Here is a 23,764-nt window from a genome sequence, read left to right on the forward strand (position 1 = left end):
TCCCCTTTAACCCCCTCATTCTTTCAAAAAATACTTACCACAGTACCTACCATGTACCATGTAACTGGGGCAGTAACAGGGAATAAAAGAAAAGTCTTTAACTGCTAGGTATCTTTGTACTGTTTGCATCAAATAGTGCCCGGCACACATCAAGGAATGTTAGATAAATAGACTTAAGGTGCTCCATTAAATCTGCTCCATTAGAAACGTGTGTGAAGAAGATGAAACAAAGGCAGAGGAGCCTGTCCCAAAACTCCCAAGATAGGCCCACCTCTGTTATCAGGAAACGAAATAGAAACAGATGAAAACCAGACAAAAAAAAAATCTCCAATTTTCAAAATAAGTAAATCCCCAAGTGTAAAACCTGCTTTTCATCAATCAAATAAACCAGGAAAGGCAGCATTTCTAGGCCATTACCCTTGGGTCGGCGTGGCACTTACAAAACGGCTAAACTAATTAGTGTAATCACCACTCTGTTCCACATGCTGTAGCCGCCTAATTACCCACGGCAAAGCGTTCCCTCAGCTCCACGTGCCCTCCACAGTTCTGCTTCCTTAAACAGTTCTTCCCCAGAAACATCTGATGACACGGCCACATGTGAAGAGTGCTGACTTGGGGATGTGGAAGTGACCCCAAAGTTTTGGCACTTTTTTCCTTAGAAACATAAGGAACGGAACTAAAAGTTCTAACAGTCCTTCCAAGGTACGCAAACAAGAGGAAGGGAAGTAACTCTGGTTTTTGACACTCTCAATCATCATTTTTAAAATACACAGTAAATGGAGAAATGACAGAATAAAAAGCAAGTCCTTGCCCCAAAAGGTGAGCACCTGCCTGCTATCTGGCCGGCAGGACCGCCGGCCAGCCTGAGCCCAGCAAACCACAGGACTGTTGCGTGTTCCGCACACACACAGCAGCCTGCACGGTGAGGACTCCAGGTAAGGCAGCTTGAGCTCTGCAGGCTTCTTTTTTCCCCCTCAGACTACCTCTATTCATTTCCTCCTGTTTTAAAGTCTCTCTTGGGAGGAGATAAAAGCATGCCAAAGACAGCAACAGCCATGAACAGCACAACCCAGCACAGGGGCTAAGTCTGGGCAACCGGCAGTGCTGAGCGAGCACCTCCGGAGACCTAGCTTGGCACTGGGCTTCCAGGGCAGGAGCGCACTCTGTGAAGAGCTTTAGTTTGCCCTGTAACCTCAGGGAGCTGAGCCACTGGACTGATTTCTTCCGGCTTTGACCTCTTTTCACAGGCACTTCAGAATAAGCTCTTTGGGGAAAGGAGCAAAAAAAAAAAAAAAGAGAGAGAGAGACCAAGGAACTGAGAGACTCAAAGTAGCATCAGAGGTGCAGAGATCATCCAGAGAGGACATGGTGAGTTGTGTGGTGTTCTGTTCTACTTTCAATATGTAGAAAAAAACACCAAAGGAAAAAGAAACACTAAATTTAGGCAGAAAAAAATTACCTGGAAGAACAAAAATAGGGTAGATGATTTAATGAGAATACTAGGAATTAGAAAATGTTAAAGCTCTATCAAAAAATTATCTAGGGCAGATTTATTGTCTGTAAGATGTGGTTCATGGTACCTTCTTCCCACTTAATGTGTATCATTTTAAACAAGTTTCAAAAATATCAACAAAAAATATTCTAACAAATGGGATTTGTTCCCATTCCTTTAAGCCTCCTCTCAAGGCCCACCCTGGGAGAGGGGTTAGGACCAGCTGCCCCTGATCTGTGTCGAACCAAGTGCCTATTATCTGCCTCAGCTCTGTGCTAGAATCAAGAGAGAAAGAGGAGACACATCTAATCCTTGGTCTCAGGAAATGTACAGCGTGGGTGGGAAGAACCAGTAACACAACGCAGGATCCAACAAGAGAGCAAACTCCGAACAATGGCAGCTCCCTCCACTGCGCTAATCAAGCCGGAAGCTCCCTCCACTGTGCTAATCAAGCCGGAATCTGTCACTGCCCCTCTCCTTACACCCCATCACTCAGCAGGCTGTTATCTACACAAACTGTGGCTCATTCATCCTTCCACTTGTCTGCAGCCCCGTCCAAACCTTTACCTCTCACCTACGAATGCCTCCTAATTGCTCTCCCTCTTCCTTTCTGCTCTGTGGGGAAGGGAACGGGGAGGGGGTGAGCTTTCTTTAAAGGCAAAACTGCTTAAACCCCCTGCAACAACTTCCCATTTTCATAGGATAAAATCCAAGCGTCCTGCACAGTCTGCTTTCAGCTCACCTTTCCAGTTCCCTTCCCTCCGCTCCCCGTCTACCCCAGCCCACACCTCCCACCTGGCGAGGCTCCTGGCAGCCGCAGTTCTGCCCCTGCTGGGCTCTCGCCTGCCCCAGCCTCTGTGCTGCCCCGCTCCACGTGGCACATGCTTCTGGCAGCCCCACTTCGTCAGCCACGGACAGCTGTCGTTTCTGCCGGCCCAGCACTCTTTCTTCTCGTAACAGATACCTCTTTCCTCCTGTAAATAATCTCTCCCCTATTCTCACTCCACATAGTTAGGCTTAAATTGGCATCTTCCCATCATCTCTACCCAGGGCCATGCACGTGGGCATATGACTCAGGCCTAGCCATGGCCTTGGCCACAGGAACAGACACATAACTCGAGCCAGGCCTATCAGAATTAAGGCCAGGGATTCTGGGGGAATACAGGGGGAGGGGAGAGGCATGTCGTGGGGCCAGGTGATGGGTAATGAATGGTACTACATACTTAGTGGAGGCAGTATTGAGGCATAAAAAAGGTTTGGCCACAGGCTCTACTGACCTCTAGCTCAGTCCTGGGGGACAACTACCTCTGGTGCGTTAGGATCGAGAAGAAAAAGACAAGACGCAGGACAAGGAGTCAAGTCTCTAATCCTGGCTCAGCCAGTTATCAAATACGTGATAAGCCAGTTAATTAACTGCTATCACTCTCAGTTTCTTCATCTGTAAAATATCAATTAGGACTAGATGTGCACTAGATCCAGATCCAAAGATTTCAGCTCTGTGATCCCACAATCTCCTTTTAAAGGTGTGAAATACAGATAATGGTACAAGGCCAGCCCTCACCTGTACCACTTAAAACCTGCACAAGTTTCTTCCTGACCCTACAGTAGGCAGGTAAAATGTAACGTAAATGGTGTCACCTGTCCAGAAAGGAATATACATTTGGGGGGCCTAAAAGTTCATACCTGTGACTCTCAAACTCCTCTTACAGGAAAATATTCTATGAAAATAATCAGAGACACAGACAAAGTTTACATATAAAGTGTGTGTGGACATGTTTTTGTTTTATATATATATACAATTATATAATTATATATGATATATATTTATATATTTAACATATAATTATACATAATATGTATTTATGTATATATTATATTTATACTATATATGTTATAATATATATTTGTATTATATATTTATATTTATATTACTTTATATTTATATTATTATATAAACATTAAAATATATAACTATATAATAAATGTATAATTACATATTGTATATTTATTAGATTAAATATATATTTATATAACATATATTATATATTAAAAAATATATATATATAAAATCACAATGAAAACCTGGAAACATCCTAAGTATCCAACAATACGGAACTGGTTAAATAAGTTACAGAAGAGCCCTAACATTAAACAGTAGGTGGCCATTTAAAAAACATACTTGCAAACAGTTTTAATGACACAGAGAATGTCCATAGTACAATATTAAGCAAAGTAAAACAGCATGTAAAACTATACATACTGCATGACACAAACACACGCTCAGAATAAGAGAAACAGAAATGCCTCCAACAAGGTTAAGAATGTTTTACCTCTAAGTAGAGGGATCATAGTTGATTTTTGTTTTCTTCTTTAAATATTTTTGTATATCCCAATCTGTTTACAATCAACTGGCCTTTATTCATAATCAGAAAAATGTTTAAAATAAAAAATTTTACATTTTAAAATGGAATTTTAAAAATTAAATACACAATCCAAGAAAAAAGGCTGCACATGCCCACATCTTCACCAGAGGCCTGCCAGGCACCCCTTTTCCATGACCTAGAATTCTCAGAATGATCACATTTACTCACTGGCCAACTGAAAATAATGCTGAAATATTACATTAACACAGTGGCCTTAGTTTTGCCAAAGTACTTTCAAATACTTGAGAGAAGAGGGAAACAAAACATTGTCTCCAGGGACAGTTAAAAATGCCCACATGGTCCTCTGTCCCTCTCCCAGTGGCCCGGATGCACTTATCAGGACACCTGAAGCCCCAGGAAGATGAGATGCAGTACTAAGCAGCCGTCAGCCAAGAAAAACAGCACCACAAAGACAGGTTTCACAGAGGTCCAATTCAGTTACACACAGGATTCTCTCCCAGGGTCCCTTGGAGACTGGCAAGTCAAATTTGTAATCCTTGTAACCAGACACTGCTATTAGATACAACGTTGAACTAAAAGTCAGACTGAATTTCCAGGTGTAAAAATATGCAAACAAAAAACATCAGAAGTGAACTGGTCCACAGAACAAGGTGTTGTGGGAGGACAAAGATCCTGGGTAACAATGTAAACACGCACGTACAAACACACATGCACAAACACGCACACACACGCACACACACACCCCTACTCTAAAACCCAGGAGGCTCCACAGTGAACCACGTCCCTGGATGTCCTCTGCTAGAGGTCAACTGTGACCCAAAGGCAGGACCTTCTCTACCTGCTTTAATCAATAGCCAAATCTCCAGAACTGTCCAACACTGATAATGCCTGTGGAATATGGAAGAGAGTTCTAGAATGTGCCAAACTGCGTCACCATCAAAACAGCAAGTGACATTTAAAATAATTCATATACATGTAAAACAATCAGCGCTAAGATAGAGGTATTATTTTAAGCACCATTTCAATGTCAGAACTTTTAGACAAATGCATTTAAGACATTTAGTCTGAACTAAAAATAAATTAAGGCTGAATTAGCACCCTAATTCTATCTTTAAAATAACTTCTACCTATTCTTATAATTCCCTTTACTAAGTCATCATAGTAATTGCTATGCTTTTATTGACTGTTCGCAACATGCCAGGTATTGAGCTGAGCATTTCACAAGCATGGTCTCCTTTTAATCATTTAATCATCAAAAAGCCCCAGGAAACAGGTTTTAACCCCATCTTATCAAGGATGAAACTGTAGCTTAGAATTAACACATGTGCTCAAAATCAGATCACCACTGAGAGATGAGATTCAAACCCAGGTCTGTCAGATTCCATCACAAAATTATGTTTCTCAAACCCATAAATGGTAGAATATTTTCAAGAGGTTTATACTTGTCTTATTGTGAACTTACTTATGTAACTAACAAGGATCAAAGCTCTAACTGCAGTAATTCCAACCGTGTGCCAACTGGACAAAAGGTGCATGTCTCCCTAAATCAAAGCAGACTGCAGCTGACGGAAAGTCCCAGAGAATCCTTTTAAATTGTTAGTGATACTTAAAAAAAAAAAAAAAGGCAGATCTGCTCATCCTCTGTTCCAAACTATTTGATGCCTTCTCAATTCAGAATAAAAGCCAAAGAGTCTACAATTGTGCTTAGAAAAAATTTTGGCACAGGAGGCCCTCAATAAATACTTGTTGAATGAATGATAAATTATCACAGCCACTGTATGCTTTCTTTCTGCTTTCAGTGTGAAGATGCTTATGTTTTCAGGGAAGTGAAACACTGAGGCATTAAATAAGTTCAAGAAACAGAAAGCTTATCTTTAGGAAACCACTGGACCTGAAAGTTCAGATGAGATAACAATGAAAGAACTCAAGAGTGCTCCAGTCCGAACAAAATGATCTTAAGGCTGCTTCATTCTGTTAGCTCTGGAGAAGATTTAAAAGGACCTTTAAAAATGTGCTACAGGCGACTGTTTCACCTACAGCGATAGGTCTGTTTCACCTACACATCAGTAATCGCCATGGGGTGGGGGGAAAGCAAAGGAGCTGAAGTCAGTACAAGCTGAGTACTTGTCCAACTGGGTCTTTATTTTCTTTAACTTTCTCAGTTTCCTCATTTGCAAAAAGATTCCTTATTAACTCTGACATTCTATTATTTTTTTTACATATAAGTACATTTATTGCAGCATAATTGGTATATTGGAAATAGTTTTTTTAATGATAGTCACAATGTGTCAGTTTCTGGCGTACAGCACAATGTCCCAGTCATGCATACGTATACATATATTCGTTTTCATATTCTTGTTCATTAAAGGTTATTACAAGATATTGAATAGAGTTCCCTGTGACTGACATTCTATTATTAAATCACAATCTCCAACTTGATTTCCAAAACAACTTAGATAGTAATTATTTACATTACAAAAAAAATATGATTTTAAAACACAATTTAAAAAAATCACAAACCCACAAGACTGGAAAGAACTTAAAGGATCTTTCATTTGATCAAATGGACAACTCACCTGACGGCCAGTTCCTATAATCTGAATCTTTCAAAAGCAAGCATTTAATCTAAATACATGAGTCTTTAAAGTACCAGCCTCTATCCAAACAATCTAAACAGAAAGTGGTTCACTTTTTCAACAACTCTGTGAAAAAGCTCTTTTTCTTCTTTGGAAGTAAAAATCCACTACTCTGTACATTTCTCTTTCAATTCTTTGGAAAAAGACGGAATAAGTGTACGTATACCTTTTCTATGGGTTTCTCTTTAGATCAGAGTCCTTGTTTCAAATACTTAAAGATAACTATTCTGTCCACTAGGTCTTCTGTCCTGGGGCTCAGGATTACACTTTCTACAGCATCTCCTAATACCACATGATTTTCCGACCACTCACCCATCACTCAGACACACAGCTGCCCTTTCAATGTTAATGTCTCTCTTAAAAGGTGACACCCAGAATCGAATACAGTCTTAACTGTGTCAGACTACAGCGGCACTGCTTTTGGCACTTAGTTATTGAGGAGGATACAGCCAATCTTACAGCATCATTTTAATGATTAAAAAAGGTAACAAGTGTAATGTCTTAGCACAATGCGTGGCAGACAATAACCACTCAGTAAATGACTGCTGCTGTGACTGTGGTTAATACTGTTATAATAATATTTCATTAGTATTGGAGCCGTATCTCCCCAGTCAAGCTGTAAGCTGCAGTCCTCCATTACATGGAAGGTTTGCCTTACACGTCATTAGCTGTTTTTCTCCCAAGTCAGGGTTGGGAAGAGAAATAAAGTGTTGAGATTCAATTTAAACTGAAGATCAGTCAGAAGTCAAGATAAAGCAACTCTGAAATTAAGATAAATTAATATTTATCTAAAGAGTTATTTATTTAAAGAGTTTATTTAAAGAGTTAATTTATATTCAAGTTTCCAGAACACACTAATTTCATAAATCAAGCACTGCCCATCCTTCACCCCTCAATCATAATTAGTGAAGCATCACCGAATATGCTAAGGAAGCGATCTGGCACAAACTTGAAGAAAGTCTGGAATCACACTGTCTGGAGTTCAAATCCTCGATCCACAGTTTACCCTCTGGGTGACCCAGAGCAAATTACTACACCTCTCTGGTCTCAGATTCCCCATCTGCACAATGCGAGTCATGACAGTACCTACCTACCTTATGGGGATTTGTAGGAATCAAATGAAAATGGACATGAAGTGTGTCTGGAATGGTGCCTCTCACCTTTCAAAACTCTTACTGATGTCACTGTTATAACTCTACTTAGCAGTTTTCCAAAGAAGCAAATTATCCTAAGTAATTTTGCTAAAACTTGTTACGTGGAAGTCTCAGATAATGCAAAAGGGTTCAGCCACTCTGGAAGACAGTTTGGGAGTTTCTTACAAATCTAAACATATTCTTCCCAGTCAATTCAGCAATCATGCTCCTTGGTATTTACCCACGTAGTTATGTCCACACGAAAACCGACACAAGGATGTCTAGAGCAGCTTTGCTCATAAATGCCAAAACTGGAAGCAACCATGATGTCCTACATGAATGGACAAATTTTGGTATATCAGACAATGGCATATTCCTCAGCACTAAAAATAAATGAGCTATCAAGCCATGAAAAGACATGGAGGAACCTTAAATGTGTATTACTAAGTCATAGAAGCCAATCTGAAAAGTCTACATACTGTATGATTCCAATTATACAACAGTCTGGTAAAGGCAAAACCATGGAAATGGTAAAAAGATCAGCGGCTGCCAGAGGCTTGGGTGGAGGAGAGATGAACAGGCAGAGAAGAGGACTTTTTAGGACAGTGAAAATACTCTACTATACATTTTCCAAACCCAAGAATGTACCATACCAAGAGTGACCCCCTAACATAAACTGTGGGCTTTGGGTGATTACGATACATCAATATGGGTTCATCAATTGTAACATGTGTACCCTATGATGGGGATGTTGGTAATGGGGGAGGTCATGCATGTTTAGGCACTGGAATTAAATGGGAAATCTCCATATACCTTTTCTCAGTTTTGCTGTGAACCTAGAACTGCATTTAAAAAAATGAAGTCTTTGCACAGCAAAGGAAACCATACACAAAACACAAAGACAACCTACAGAATGGGAGAAAATATCTGCAAATGATGAGCTGACCAGGGATTAATATCCAAAATACACAAACTGCTCATGCAGCTTAATATCAAAAAAAAACAAACAACTCAATCAAAAAATGGGCAGAAGACCTAAACAGACATTTCTTCAAAGAAGACATACAGAATGCCAACAGGTACATGAAAACATGCTCAGCATCACTAATTGTTTGAGAAATGCAAATCAAAACTACAATGAGGTATCACCTCACACTGGTCAGAATGGCCATCATTATAATGTCTACAGATAATAAATGCTGGAGAGGGTGCAGAGGAAAAGGAATCCTCCTGTGCTGTTGGTGGGAATGTAAATTGGTGCACTCCACTATGGAGAACAGTATGGAGGTTCATTAAAAAGCTTAAAATAGTTACCATATGATCTACCAATCCCACTCCTGGGCATACATCCAGATAAAACTATAATTCAAAAAGATACATGCATCCAATGTTCATAGCAGCACTATTTACAATAGCTAACACATGGAGGCAACCTAAATGAACATCAACAGATGAATGGATAGAGTAGGTGTGGTGTGTGTGTGTGTGTGTGTGTGTGTGTGTGTGTGTATACACATATATATATAAAATGAAATATTACTCAGCCATTAAAAAGAATGAAATAATGCTGTTTGCAGCAACATGGATGGACTGCGACTTGATCATATTAAATGCAGTAAGTCAGAAAAAGATAAATATCACATGATATCACTTATATGTGGAACCAAAAAAAAAAGAACTTATTTACAAACCAGAAATAGACTCACAGCCACAGAAAAAGGAGAAAGGGGAAAGGAGTGGGGAGGGGTGGATAAATTAGGAGTTTGGGATTAGTCTATGCACACTACTATATATAAAATAGATAAACAACAAGATCCTACTGTATAGGACAGGGAACTACATTCAACATCTTCTAATAACCTATAATGGAAAAAAATCGGAAAAAAGTATATATATGTATACACACACACACATAAATATAAACTGAATCATTTTGCTACACTTGAAACTAACACAACGCTGTAAATCAACTATACTTAAATTTTTGTAAAAAGTATTTTAAATAAAAGATCATCAGTTACTGAAAGTGCGTGGACAGAGTAACTGTAGGCTCACGCATGCTGATGCAGAACTCGGGGCTCCCTTAGGATGAACAGATGAACAGAAACTATCCATCCTGAAAAATCATTTATTTAAAGGCTCAGACAAAAGAAAAAGGTTTGATTTTTGATGGCAATAGGAAGATAAGAACTTTGTATGTTGAAAATATAGACTGCATTAACAAAAATTAGTGTTTGCAACAGTAAAGCTAAATGACTAGCTGTTTTAAATGAACCTGAAGTTCTTCTGAAAGTTTTTCACGCTCAATTACAAGAGAGATCATTCCTTTTTCCCTCTTTACTGTCTTTTCCCAAACATGTTGTTATTTTCCCCATTTTAAAGTCTCTCTTGACCTCACTTTTCCCTCTGGCTCTATTTATCACCTTCTCTTTACAGCACAATTCCTTGAAGTACTTGTCCACGTGTGGTACCTCCATTCCCTCCCCGTTTGCTGCTGATCCCTCACCCACCAGCTTTAGGTCCCCACTACTCCGCCACAACTGCCGCTGTCAGGCTCACTGGTGACCTCCCACTGCTAAATCCCTAAGTCAATTCTCCACTCTCATTTTACGTCCCCTCTTCAGTATCTGACTCATCCTCCTGGAAACGGTTTCTTCACTTGGCTCCCAACACAGAGCACCCTCCTGGTTGTCCTCCTTCCTCATCAGCAGCTTCTTCTTTCTCCTTCCCTAGTTCTATAGCTCATCTCCCCAACCTCAGCGCAGAAGCAGCCCAGGTTCTTGGTCCTGAGCTCTTTTCTTTTCTATCTACACTCACTCCCTTGTGCTTTTCATCCAGTCTCTACATTCTGACGACTCCCAAAGGTTTATCTCTAGCCCAGACCTCTCTTCTGAAATCCAGACTAACTTACCACTGCCTGGTGGGCATCTCCAAAACTGAGCTCCTGGTCTTTCCCCCCAAAACAAGCTTCTCCCTGTCCTTTAATTAATGCAACTCCACCCTTCAAGCTACCGAGGCCAAAACCCTGGCACTTCACCACTGACTTCCTTCACTCACATCTCACATCCAATCAGGAAGTCTTTCCCACTCTACCTTCAAAACATACCACACCGGTCCAAGCCATCACCATCGCTCACCTATTAATACAGTAGCCTCCTAACTGGTTTCCCTAGTTCTCCCCTTCCCCACTGAGGTCTAGTCTCACAAAATACAGCAGCAATGCATCCTCTTAAGACGCAAGCCAGATCCTGTCCCATCGTTATGTGAAACTCTCCACCAGCTTCTCTGCTCACTCTTAAGTACAAGCCAAAGCCCTTGCGACAGCCTACAGAACCGGTGTCCTTACAGGAGGTGGTGTCTGCTCTCCTCCCGGCCTACTCTACTCCAGCCATGCTGGTCCTGCAGTTCCTGGAAGGCGGGACACATGCCTTCGCCTCAGGACTAGCATTTGCTGTCCTCTCTTTCCCCAAGACAGCCACATGGCTCCCTTCACCTCCTGCAGGCCTTTCATCAACAAGCCACCTCAGGGAGGCCATCCTTGACCATCCTATTTAAAATCTCAGCTCCCTCCCAAATCCTAACCTCCCTCATTTGCTTTGTATTTCCCCAAAGTACTACATTTATACACACACACACACACACACACACACACACAAACACACACACACACATATACAGAATCTGTCTCACCTTGCGAGAGTAAACACTTCTGGTCTATTTTGTTGACCACAATATCCCCAGTACTTAAAATAATGCCTAGCACACAGGAGACACTCAATAAATATTTATTTAATGAATATATGAAGAATGAAAGATGACAGTGATACAGAGCTGCATATGATCTATGAGTAGCCTTAGATCTTGTAGCCTTAGATCTTGTAGCCTTAGAATCTTGTAGCCTTAGATCTTGTAGCCTTAGAAAAGGGTTATATTTTACTTTTAACAGGGTACTATGTGTGCATATACGTATTAAGATGTTGTATAAAAAACAAAGCTGCTCCAACTTGAAAATTAAATTAACCTCACACAAAACCTGAATAATTGTAAAGAAATGGTTCTCTAAACTGAGAGATACTCTAAGACACTCCGAAGGTACTAGGATTTCTCAAAACCCAGCTCCTGCTTCACCAGAGCATACTGAAAAGGTGGGTCTCAATTACGTACACCCTTCCTGAAGCAGGTCAAAGTCACCCAGCCAATATAATGGACTTCGATTTCCTCAAATGACAGAGAAATTATGACACAAAGTACAAAGCACTTAATGTCCTAATGATGTATAAAATCTGGGTGTAACCTATTCTCAGTGAACCTCTGGACTCAAGAATGAGACAGAAAAAAATTTTTGTTATTACTGTGTCATACTTTAGCAATGCACTCACTTAACAGATACACATGGGTGGGTCATATTTTTATAAACCACATTTTAAAAGAACTTAAAAGTATCTTCCAGGAAAAAGAAAAGCAAAATAATTTCAAAAAACATTAGGATGCAGAAATAAATTATTTAGGAGTGAAGTAACTCTATACACAAACAGCAGTGATATGAGGCAGATAAAACCAAAACTGATTTTAAAACAGAACGGAAAGCGTTCTAATTTCTCTACCTTAACAATCCTCACATACTATGCCAGGCTGGCTTCTGTTTCAAAAGTTGCAAACAGAGCAGAAGCTCTTAACCAACCTCCAGTTAGCCAACCGCAAATATTATGTAAAGCAATTGTATATGAGTGTAACAAGAAAGTTATTTCCATGAAAGGAAAGAGCTGTTTCCATGAAAGCTAAATAGAACACTTTAGAAACAAGTCATTAAATGACCATAAGAGAATTCTACCAACAATGGTTTGTTTTTAAATTGTTTTTACTAAATAGGGCAAAATAAAATTGATAAAATACTTGTCATTTATAAAGATTCATGATGCAATTACCCCATATACCCAGGAAATTACCATTATCCTTGTAACTCCCTGTGATCCTTCTTGATAAATAATGATTTTATAAATTAAAACACTTTCTCACCAGCTAAATAATCAGATATATTTATTTTAGTACTGTTTCTAAAATGTTGACTTTACTCTCAACCTATCAAATTATTTTAAATATATAAAAATATACAAATAAAATCAAATTAAAATACATATTTTTAAAGGAAATATGTATTTACTTAAGCTCCAGTTTTAGAATATTAATGCTGTGTTTTATTAATTTTTTTTCCAAATAGGACCCATCAACACAAGAGACAATCAACTGACACATAAGCCATACAGGAAAGGTAGGAAGGAATGAGTCAAGAGTGGAAAAGTACGATAAAATCAGAAGAAGAAACCAGTCAGGTCTCTGACACCGTTACGTCGCACAGCAGACACAGCCCACACCGCTAACCTCCTTCTACCCAACGCCTCTGCCTGGAGGGCATGACCTGTGTGGGGAAGTTCACAGTTACACGCCACTCTTATCTTCTGCGCCCTAGCAAGAAGGCTGCAAGAAAGCTGTCATGAAAGCCACACACCTGGGGCGCTAAATACAGCCCAGGAACGCTGTCTGTGAAGCGGGGAAAACAAGACCAGACAGTGAAGCCAGTGGCAAAAAGTGATCTGGCCAGAAGCCCACTCGCTCAGAAATGCTCCTCCACCACAAGACCCGGGTTGGTGTCAGAGCCCTATTCTGTTCATGTGTCCTTGGAAGGGTTCCTGGGTTGTGCTATTCAAAGCTTGCGGTGTTTAACTCATTCACTGAATATACATTTATTGAGTGACTACTATGTGCCAAAGCACCATTCCAAGCACTAGAATCTTCCTCTTAGCTGCCACGCAGCATACCTGCAGACAGTCAGAGTACAGGGAACAAGAAAGACCAGTCTCACCATTTAACAGCTGTGTGACTTTAAGAATGAAAATAATTCCACCTCCCACCCAGGTAAGTGTAACCTACCCCCCAGCACTTCCACTGGCCACTCACTGGTTCACTGCAGGCACTGTTCTAAGCCCCTCTCAACCATCACTAAACAACTTACCCAAGGTGCCACATCCGGAAGATGGCAGAGCCAGATGCAATCAGACCATCAGATTCCAGGCCCCACTCTAACCATACACTGCACTGCCCCTTGCCTGGTGACGCAGGCATACGAGCCTCCTTGCCCCTGTCAAATGGCACTGGCCCAACCTCACATTTATCAAATCCTTTAGGAGGCCCTGACCACCCACCCAAAACAGGCAAAGTATAAGGATTATGCAAAATGTGATCTACTTTTCTTTCCATGATTTTTTCTCATTGGGCTGGGTTTCATGGAGATCTGTGTGGCTATGTGAGGCTGCCAGGGAGTCAGCAATCGTAGAGAGACAGGAACAAAGCCTGAAGGGGAGGAAAAGGGGGAAGGAGGAATACTTTCAAGAAGATGGTGGCAACCTTGTGACTTGAAAATGTTTGTGAACCTGGTTTTAATTTTTACAGTGGAACCATCTCTACTACAGGAGGGGAGGGGAAGAGAATTTGGGTTGAGCTGGATCAAGATCAGTAGCTCAGGTAAGCAAAGTAGTCAGACTGGCTGGATCAGCTCTTTATAATCACCCTCAGTGAGGGATGTCTGCCACCTGGACACCACACCCACTGAAGAGTCTAATTAAGTTCTAGGGGCAACCACTAAAAGGTCATGATCACCACCAGCTTAAATCTGAGTTTCTCAAGGGTTCCTGATCTTAATCACATAGGGTGATTATGAAACGTGCCCTTCAGAGCTACTGAACCAGACCTTCAGGCAGCCCTAGAAATTTAACACCAGGTGATGCTTGTGATAAATAAGTTTGGGAAACACTATTTAGATCATAAAATCACAGGACCTTAAAAGATCGAGAGGTCTTCCAGGCAGGGTGTCCTTTTCCTTTTGCAGTTCTCTGTCTAATCCTAGAGGAAAGCTCTACTTTCTGTACATAAAAGCCTCCAGTGAAACAACTTCCAAGATTTCCTTCAATACACACGAAGGTCTCAAATCCTGAGTGTTGCAATCCTCCTAAGTAGCTTAGGCAAAGGTTAAATCCATCCTTTTTTCCAACCAGAACCAAAAAGGATGATATTCATGACAAAAAGCATTTTAAAAATTTTTGTCAACTGACTTCAACAAATATGTGAGGGCTTCGCAGTGTGCTGTGCCCACCTGTGCTTTGCTTAAGATAAAGAACCTCACTTCAAAGGACGGGAACAAGAAAGTGAAGACAGCCCACAGAATGGGAGAAGATGTGTGCAAAGTATATAGCTGACACAAGGCCTGCATCCAGAATAAAGAACTTTTACAATTTAATAATAAAAAGACAAATAATCCAATTTTAAAAAGGGCAAAGGATCTGAATGGATATTTCTCAAAGGAAGATAGACAAATGGCCAACAAGCCTATGAAAATAATGCTCAGCATCATCAGGGAAATGCAAAACCAGGATGAAATACCACTTAACACTAAGTTGGTTAAAATCAGAAAGAAAACGAGTGTTGATGAGGATGTGAAGCACTTGCTGACAGAAATGTAAAATTGTGCAGCCCCCGGGAAAAACCGTCTGGCAATTCCACCAAGTTTCGAACGCAGGGCTACAACATGACCCAGCAATCCCACTCGTAGGTACAGACCCAAGAGAACTGGAAGCACACATCCCCACAGACACTTGTACATAAATGCTCACAGCAACATTATTCCTAGAAATCAACGAGAGGCAAAAACCACCATCTGATGAATAAATAAATAAAGCATGGCCTGGCTAGTCAACAGAGTATTACTCAGCAATAAAAAAGAATGAAGTCCTTTTTGTTATGTGCTGCAATGTAGCTAAGCACTGAACACCTTTTGCTAAGTGAAAGAAGGCAGTCACAAACAGCCACATGTGGTATGATTCCACGTATATATGTGCAGAACAGGCAAATTCACAGAGACAGAAGGTAGGGCACTGACTTCCTGGTCAGGGCATGCGGCAGTAGTGGGATTAGGGGCAACAGCTAAAGGGTCCAAAGTTTGTTTAGGTGATAAATATGCTCTAAACACACAACTCTGTGAATGTAGTAAAAATCACTGAATGTACACTTTAAAGGGAAGAGTTGTAAACGTGAATTTTACCTCAATAAAGTTGTTTTAAAAAAGAATCCCATTTAATGTCTATGAGGCTCAATTTTATCCTCTGAAAATGGAGAGACCACCTAGCTTACAATACTGTAAAGAACATACAAGAATATATAACTCACATACACACACACACACTTTCACACAGTGCCTGTCACATAATAAATAAAGAATACATGTTATTCTTTCTCCTCTTTCTATCCCCATATTTTTGCAGTGTTATGCCTTGATACCATTGTGTTTTCACCACGAGTTATAAAACTCAAAATAGTAATGTATTCCAACAGAAGCATACCCAGAAGAATTCGCTCATGATTTCACACATGCTATACTCAAGGCTATTCCTGCATGCCTGGCCCTGAAGAAACCCTGGAGTCTGTAAATGTGACTGTCTACCTCCCAGACTTGTCACTGAAAAGTACTTGGGGACAAAGAGGAAGATTTTTTCCTCCGTTCTGCAGTCTGAAGCACCTCTACTCACATGCAGTTTTAAAACCAGGCACATTCCTTGCCAATATTTATGCTATTCAAGAATCTTCCCTATTCAGCTTCATCTGCTTTGAAAATCTACTGGGCCTCCTAGGTACCTCTGCAGGGGTCCCAGGAAAGACCTTAGCCACGTGGATATCCAGCACTACCCACCCAGGTACCCACTGCGGTGCTGTGCAGATGCAAAGGGGGCTGGGAGCTGTGGGACATTCACAGTTTGCCACAGACAGGTCGACCTAAGGCAGCGTTCTCACCATCTCTGTAAGCTCTCAAACAACTCACAGCCAGACACTCAAGTTTTCCCATTTTATCAAAAGCTTCACCTCCACTGCTGAGTACTGTCAACTGCACGACACAATTTGTTCTTTTTAAAAAATAAATAGTTACACAATTTGTATAGTTACACAATTTGTTTTTTTTAGAATAGTTCTTACTGTTGAGTACATTTTTCTTGTTCTCATCACTTTTAATGACTTTATCACCTCTTTCATTTTCCATTAAGATCCCAGTACACTCTCACTGCTTTTGTGCCTATCAGACATGATGGGATAAATATGTGCAAAACTAAAAACCTGGCAAAGCCCAGTCGGCAAACACACCATAAGCAACCAGGTGGTCAAGTGGGAAATGAATGCCCAAGACAACCAATGCCATCTAGTAAAGCATTTCTACTCTTGAGCTGTGCTGTCCAACATATCAGCCACTAGCCACATGAGGCTACTTAAGTTCAGTAAAATTAAATAAAATTTAACATCCAGTTCCTATATCTCACTAGCCACATTTCAAGTGCTCTCAGTGGTCACATGCAGCTCCTGACTCCCATATCAGACAGCACAGAAATAAAATATTTCCATCATCGCAGGAAGTTCTATTGAACAACTTGGACAGCAACTCACTGATTCTATGAAAGAGTTCTTAAATACAGTGGCTTCAGTATTTACAGATTGTGAGGTTTGACTCTCAGAAATAGGATCTGAGTGTCTCTAAATGTTCTTGACAGGTTTTCTCAATGGTCCGCAGACAAGGCTTTTTGGAGCCCAACAGAGCTTGGCACATGATAAGCACTTAATATCTGCTGAATGAATGAATGAATGAATGAATAGCATATAATACCTATACTTCAGTTTCCGCCCTGATATAGACGCTTGTGGAATGCAATAGGATTTTTTTTCTACATGGAAGATTTTTATAGGAAGAAAGAAGCATCAGCAGATGGGGTCGGCAGCTCAAGAACCCTTTGGAAATGAAGCTGAAAAATATAAAAACCTGCCCCAAAGGGAACTCGGATATTCAAATGAAAAGTGTCAGACCCATGGAGAAACATCTTGCTTCTTCAAACACTCACTACCTACAGCTTTTTGACACGTGAAGGTAAGGTCTGGGGACATGCTCTGGAAGATCACAGGGCCTGCTGCCATTTCTCAGTATTTCCCCAATATAATTTTGCTAGAAAATAACATAGTCACAAAGGCAGCAATCATCCAATTGCACTGTCTGTGCCACTCACTCTTATACCCAGATTTCCCCTTCCCTTGGAGTCCTGTGACTCAATCTATACTACTGTGCTTATCAGAGAACTTCTTGGAAAGTAAGAGTTGTTGAAAAATGAAATTCAAAAAAGCCCGTAAGTTTTCATACACAGAGAAAAGCAGTTTCACTGGCCCTTAACCAATAATTCCCTGAAGGCCAAACAAAAGAAACTACAGCTGCTTCTATTCAAATGTTTCTACTTCCTTTGTCCACAGACCAAAGAGCCACAGGAAGAACCAAGCTGCTCCATTTCTATCATTCACTTCGTAGCAGAAGTCTGGGAACAGAAGGCAAGAGAAACAGGGAGCAGGTGCTGCCAGATCTTCTTATGAATGCCCTCGGCTCATTCCCCACTCTCCTCCTCATTGTTTCAGACCCCTTTTCGCAATAGCCTAAGTCCCAGCTCATGGGGAGAAAAAACAAGGAGAAGCAGACTTCCATATCAACACCCACTGTTGTAGAAAAGTCGAGATCATATCCATCAGGTGATTAACTGGAAGTTATAAGAGGTGAGCTTGACATTCAATTTTAAGTTATTAATCTGCTTATAACTACTTATAACTACATGGAGCTCCTCACCTAATCCCTTTATGGATCCCCTTAGACACGACATGTGTTGTTGAAAGAAAAATACACAATTTCCATCTCTTGAGCCAAACAACAATCCTGGTCCCACTATTTAAGCCTTTAGACATTTAAAAGAATGGTTGCTGATGAATTAGTCATCCAATTTCAGATTCCAAGACCCAGAGAATCTGAGAGTCAAAAAACCCAGTTTCTGCAACACACCATACTAACTCTGAGGACATAAAAGCAAAATGGTGGGTAAGAACACTGGACTGCCAAGTTGAAGTCTCAGCTCTGCCACTTTCTGGCTGTGTTACTTAACCTCTCCAGACTTCAGAATGGAGACAACTATCCTCCTGAGGTTGTCTTGGGGACCAGACCTGTATTAAAACATATCGTAAGATCTCAATAAATACTCTCTGTGATTGTAACAATACATCATGCTTGAAAATGCCACATAAAATAAGCATTTTCCAAAGTTGGGCCATAATGTGAAACTTAAAGGAAAATGCTGCTTCTCAGACAACCCCCGTGAATCTACAATGTAAGAAGAAACTATTGTGTAAGAAAAGAGCCTCAGGCTCATCAAAATGTTCATTTTTTTTCCATGACCCTAAGTCCCTAATTCCAAGGATAAACTCTCAGAAATATGCATCAACATGTACAAATTAGTCTCATTCATCTCACGGATCTGTGACCAGAGAAACAGGAGTTTCCAACTAGATGGCTGTTCACAGTTAAACAAGCCCCGAGAACTGAGTGGTCGGCCCCGGGGCGGCGGGGCCTGGCGCACGCAGGGAGGAGGGGGAGCGGCTGGTCACTCCCTCCCACCACAAGCTTCCCAGAGAGAGAAAACACCTCATGACCTCTGTGCCCTGGAGTGTCAACAAAGTCCTGCCCACTCGGCCACCAACGGGGCCCCAGTTTATTGACCTTCTGGGCACAGTGGAAAAACAGGGAGCGTGGGGACACGTGCTATTTTTATATAAATAAGATAGCAGAAGCAGAGTCATTATCAGTGTCAAGAGGTTACACCTGATTTTTGAATGAGGCATGGAAATCTGGGAAATGGATTTAAGAATAACTTGTTAACTACATGCTGAAAATTATCCTTTTTCCCCACTGTAAAGGGCCCGTGTAGCCGCTACAACTGAAACTATTAAAGCTGGTGTGTGTGGAAAATGTCTTTGGAAGATGGTCTTGCAACTCAGAGGCACAGGAAAGGTAACCCTAACCCTAACCCTAACCTTAAAAATATCAGGCCACTGCTAAAATTCCTCCCAGCAAATCTCTGAATCTGCAAACGATACCACAAACAGCATGAGCCGTCCAGACACGGATGCTCCTGGAGGGGAGCACCTACTGATCCCCGGATTTCTTCGCACAGACTGCCTACCCCTCAATCAGGTCTGAATTCTTTTCTAAAAATTGGGAAGGATCACCATCCATTACTCACCCTCTAATCCAATCCAAGCCCAAAGAAATGCTCTTTTCATAACTGCCGAACGACAGCATTACCTCAGGTAAACCTCAAAGCACAAAAACATATTTTAACCTTCACATGATTACTGCCTCGGAACTTCTTAACCAAGACTGAGATGAATCTATTATCACACTGGTGTCTTAGTTTATGAATAATGTATGACAGATAACTCCAGAATTTCTTTTAAAAAAAAACAAAAATCCTCACCTCTAAAAGTAGTAATGCCTTGGACGTGTTTTTTTAATGTAATGCCAGGCTAAATCCCACTCATTTTCCATCAGTGTCAGCAAACATATAAATACTAAGGTTTTAGAAAGCAAATAGAAAAAACTCTCTGAATTTTCATTTTTTCAAAGGGCTAATCTTCTATCCTGTATTATTTTTATTTCTAAATTCCCAAGATGTAGTAGCCTCTAAGGATCTCCAAGGTTTCCCATTTTTTTAATTGCTCATTTTTACTTTAATTAAAAGCAAAATTGAGCCTCTTATTACAATGTCCATAGTAAAGTCTGTATTATTCTTTGGTCACAAAAGAAGTGAACAGTGTCAACAAAACCTTCAAAGCCAACACGCATTCAGATGTGCAAAGCAAGTTTCTTACACTTGTATTTTTAAAAATAACATTCAACTGTGGAACTTCACCTTAAAATACGCTCATTTTAGCTGTGCAGCTTCAGTCACTCTCCCCCATTCCATGGCCAGGATGAGAGCGCTGATCCGTTCACAGAACATACAACCTGAGAGATTATTCAGCAAGTGAAGTTGAGAGCGCGTCACTGAATAAGGAACGCATATCTCTGTTTAGGCAGAAAATCGTAAGCTGCTGGGGCTGGAAGGCTCTGAAAAACCAGCTGTCTACCCAGTCCCCTTGTCCTATACAAGAAGAAATTTCAGCTACAGGTGGTTAAATGATGTGCCCAAGACACTGGCAAAAACTCACCCACTTGGTGACAAAACCTACAAGCCAGGTGTCCTACCTACTGGTCCAAGTACTTTCCACGGAACTACTCTGCTCCTTTTAGTGCAAGTGTTCGTTAACAACATATCTTACAAACAACACAAACACAGATATCCGTGATGATTTGTGGGTGGATATAGAAAGTTGTAGAAGGACATGCATCAAGCCACTGAAGGTGTCCGTTTATCTTGCATTGTTTTGCCGGTTCTGCAGCGCCATGTTGCACTTTTAGGTGCTGAAGAGGAACTGAATGACTTTTGAAAAGAGTAAGTCTTGATCTGTAAATACTCTCAGAAAGGGCAGTAAAGTATTTCTTGGAAGAAGACAGAAAGTGCGTTTCCTTTCCTTCAGCAGGGAGCATCCTTTCCCCCACACAGTGAAAGCCCCTCCAACCTTCCCCTTCAGGGCCCAGCTAAACCTCCCTGCAGAGAACTTCCAGGCCCTTGGCTGGACCAGAACCTCTGCCACCTCTGGGTTCCTCCATCATCACCTCTAAGCACAAGTCTCTCCTGGAGAGCAAGCTCCTTGACAGCAGAAGGCCTGTCACACTCACCTGGCTACAGGGCTCTGCAAAATTCTTTGCAGATATTCAGTTAGGTTTAATGAATTGAAGCATTTGCTCCCTGAACCCCATTGACAGGAATTTTCCAAATCTCCTCTTCCCTACACCAACTCTTGGACCCACTCAAGAGTCATCCCGGAGTGGAAACCCTCGTCACGGCTGTCCGTGGAAAATGACATCTTCGTGCCCATCACGTCCCCCGAGGGCAATGGTAAAACCACAATTTGTCATTTAGGCCACCGGCAGCATTCTAAACCCACGTCCTTGGGTGGTGCCTGTTATTTTTAAATCTCAGAACATCATTTGCCAGAACTTTCGGCAGAAAACCGCGGATAAAGTTAAATGCATGTAAAACTGAACTAGGGCAACGTCTTCCAAGGCACGGAACCCTCCTCCCGGTCAGCGCGCCCGCTCGCCGCGCGGGACTTCTCTGCTCTCTTGACAGAAACGTGAGGGTCCCACACTCGGCGACCGGGAGCCGGGTGCCGTCCCGCCCTCCCGCCCTCCCTCGGGCCGCCCCGCGACGCCCAGGCGTGCCCGGCCCCCCGGCTGGAAGGCGGGGGTCCAAGTGAAACCCCACAAACCGCCGCCCCACCGAGCGAGCCTTCCGGCTGCTCACCCACACAAAGAGCGGGGGCAGAAAGGAAGCGGCTCCCGACCCCGACGTCCAGGCGCCCGGGACCCCGGGGGACCCGGCAGCCACGGAGCACAGGCGCCCCGACGGCCCCGAGCGCCCCGCCCCGCCCCCGCCGCCGGCTCGCGCCTCACCGCGGCGTCGCTTCCTTCCATCTCCCATCGCCCGCCGAGCCGCCGGAGCCTCAGGGCGCGACTGCGGGCGGGCGGCGCGCTCTTTGTCGGGCTCCCGGGACGCCGGCGAGCGGCGGCCGAGGAGCGCGCTCCCTGGCGGAGGCTGCGGCCCTGCGGCGGTCCAGGGACGGCGGCGGAGTCGAGGTGGGACGGGGAGGAGGGGCGGGTCTGAGGGGAGGGGGAGCGTGAAGCGATGGGGGCGGGGGCCGGGGAGGGGCGGGGAGGAGAGGCCGGGGCGTGGGGCGGGGCGTGGGAGGCCGTGCCCCGGGGGGTGGGAGGGGAGGCGGGGGCGGTGCCCCGCCGGGAGGGGGAGGGGCAGGCCCGGGGGCGGGGGCGGGGGCGGAGGCGGGGGCGGGCGCGAGGCGGGGAGGTTGAGGGCGGGCCCCACGGGGAGGCGGAGGGGCTGGCCGAGGGGGAGGGGGGAGAGGGAGCGGGGGGAAGGGGCAGGCGCGGGCCCGGCTCCCCTTCCCGCGCCGCGCTCGCCTTGGCCGGCCTCCTGCGGAAGCCTGCCTGTTGCTTCGTCTTCTCCCTGAGGAAAGTGACAGACGCTTCCGACGGAGTTGCCGGTCCGGAAGCGCCGTGTGAGGGGACCGGCGAGGTGGGCGCGTCTCGCGTGGTCCCCGGACCGGCGCCCGACACGCCCACGCGTCCCCTTGGGTCCGGGTGGCCTAGCCCGGCCTCTGAAGTCCGTGTTGGAGTGTGCTTGCCGGCGACCCGCCGACCCTTTCCAGGTCCACACGCCCGACCCAGGCGGGTCGCGCGGGGACAGGCGCTTGCGGTCACCGCGGTCTCGCCCTGGGACGATCCCGTTCCAAACTTGCGTGCAGGGGATCGCGACGGAAATTGCATTTTCCATCGAAGATGCGGCAGACCGATCCCTTTTTCCTGTTCCCCTCGACCAGGTGCAGCAGAGACTAGGAAGGCGCACTCCTCTGGCAAAGGGAGGGGAGACGTAAAAGCCCCCCTGGTAAGGTCTGTTACCAGCAAAGAGCGCCCTAAGCACCTGGAGACAGATGGAGACAGAACCCGCTGTGACCAGCTGCATGGTGCTTATGGTACCTACGAGTGTGTTTTAAGGTCTGGCTTCTTGTGGCCGGCCAGTGGAAGATGCCCAAACAGAGGAAAATGACTAACATGGCCAAGCTTTGAGTTGTAATGGAGGGTCAGCTTCCTTGGTGGCCCAAGGAGGCAGCCCACCAGGTCAGGATGCAGGGAGGCACCTGAGCCATTACTTTTGCTTCGCCCTACTCACAGCTATCAGCCAGCCAGTGGCACCTACCAGCAGAACCAGGAGGGAGTGGATGCATTTATACAAATCCATTCTAGCTTCTCAGCAGCTTACACAGCTCAATATCAAAATAGCAAACAAGCCAATGAAAAAATGGGCAGAAGCTCTAAAGAAGACATGCAGATGGCCAACAGGCACATGATAAGATGCTCAACGTCACTAATTATCTGAGAAATGCAAATCAAAACTACAATGAGGTATCACCTAACACCAGTCAGAATGGCCATCATCAAAAACCTACAAATAGTAAATGCTGGAGAGGGTGTGGAGAAAAAGGAACCCTCCTATACAATTGGTGAGAATGTCAGTTAGTGCAGCCACTATGGAGATCAGTATGGAG

The 23,764-nt window shown here is 43.2% G+C and overlaps 1 protein-coding gene across 2 annotated transcripts in view; it reads right to left on the reverse strand.

The window, feature by feature from the left end:
* Window positions 1-22,267, reverse strand: part of PSD3 (pleckstrin and Sec7 domain containing 3) — a 398,292-nt gene extending 376,025 nt beyond the window's left edge. Inside the window, exon 1 of one of the 2 annotated variants that reach the window (XM_072950169.1) lies at window positions 22,098-22,267. In XM_072950169.1, coding sequence (XP_072806270.1) covers window positions 22,098-22,125 — 28 coding nt within the window. In that variant the 5' untranslated portion in view covers window positions 22,126-22,267. The remainder of the gene's footprint in view (window positions 1-22,097) is intronic. The other variant, XM_072950168.1, reaches the window with a different exon arrangement.
* Window positions 22,268-23,764: the final 1,497 nt, after the last annotated feature.

The sequence above is a fragment of the Vicugna pacos genome, chromosome 26 (assembly GCF_048564905.1).
Source record: "Vicugna pacos chromosome 26, VicPac4, whole genome shotgun sequence".
NCBI classification, from domain to species: domain Eukaryota; kingdom Metazoa; phylum Chordata; class Mammalia; order Artiodactyla; family Camelidae; genus Vicugna; species Vicugna pacos.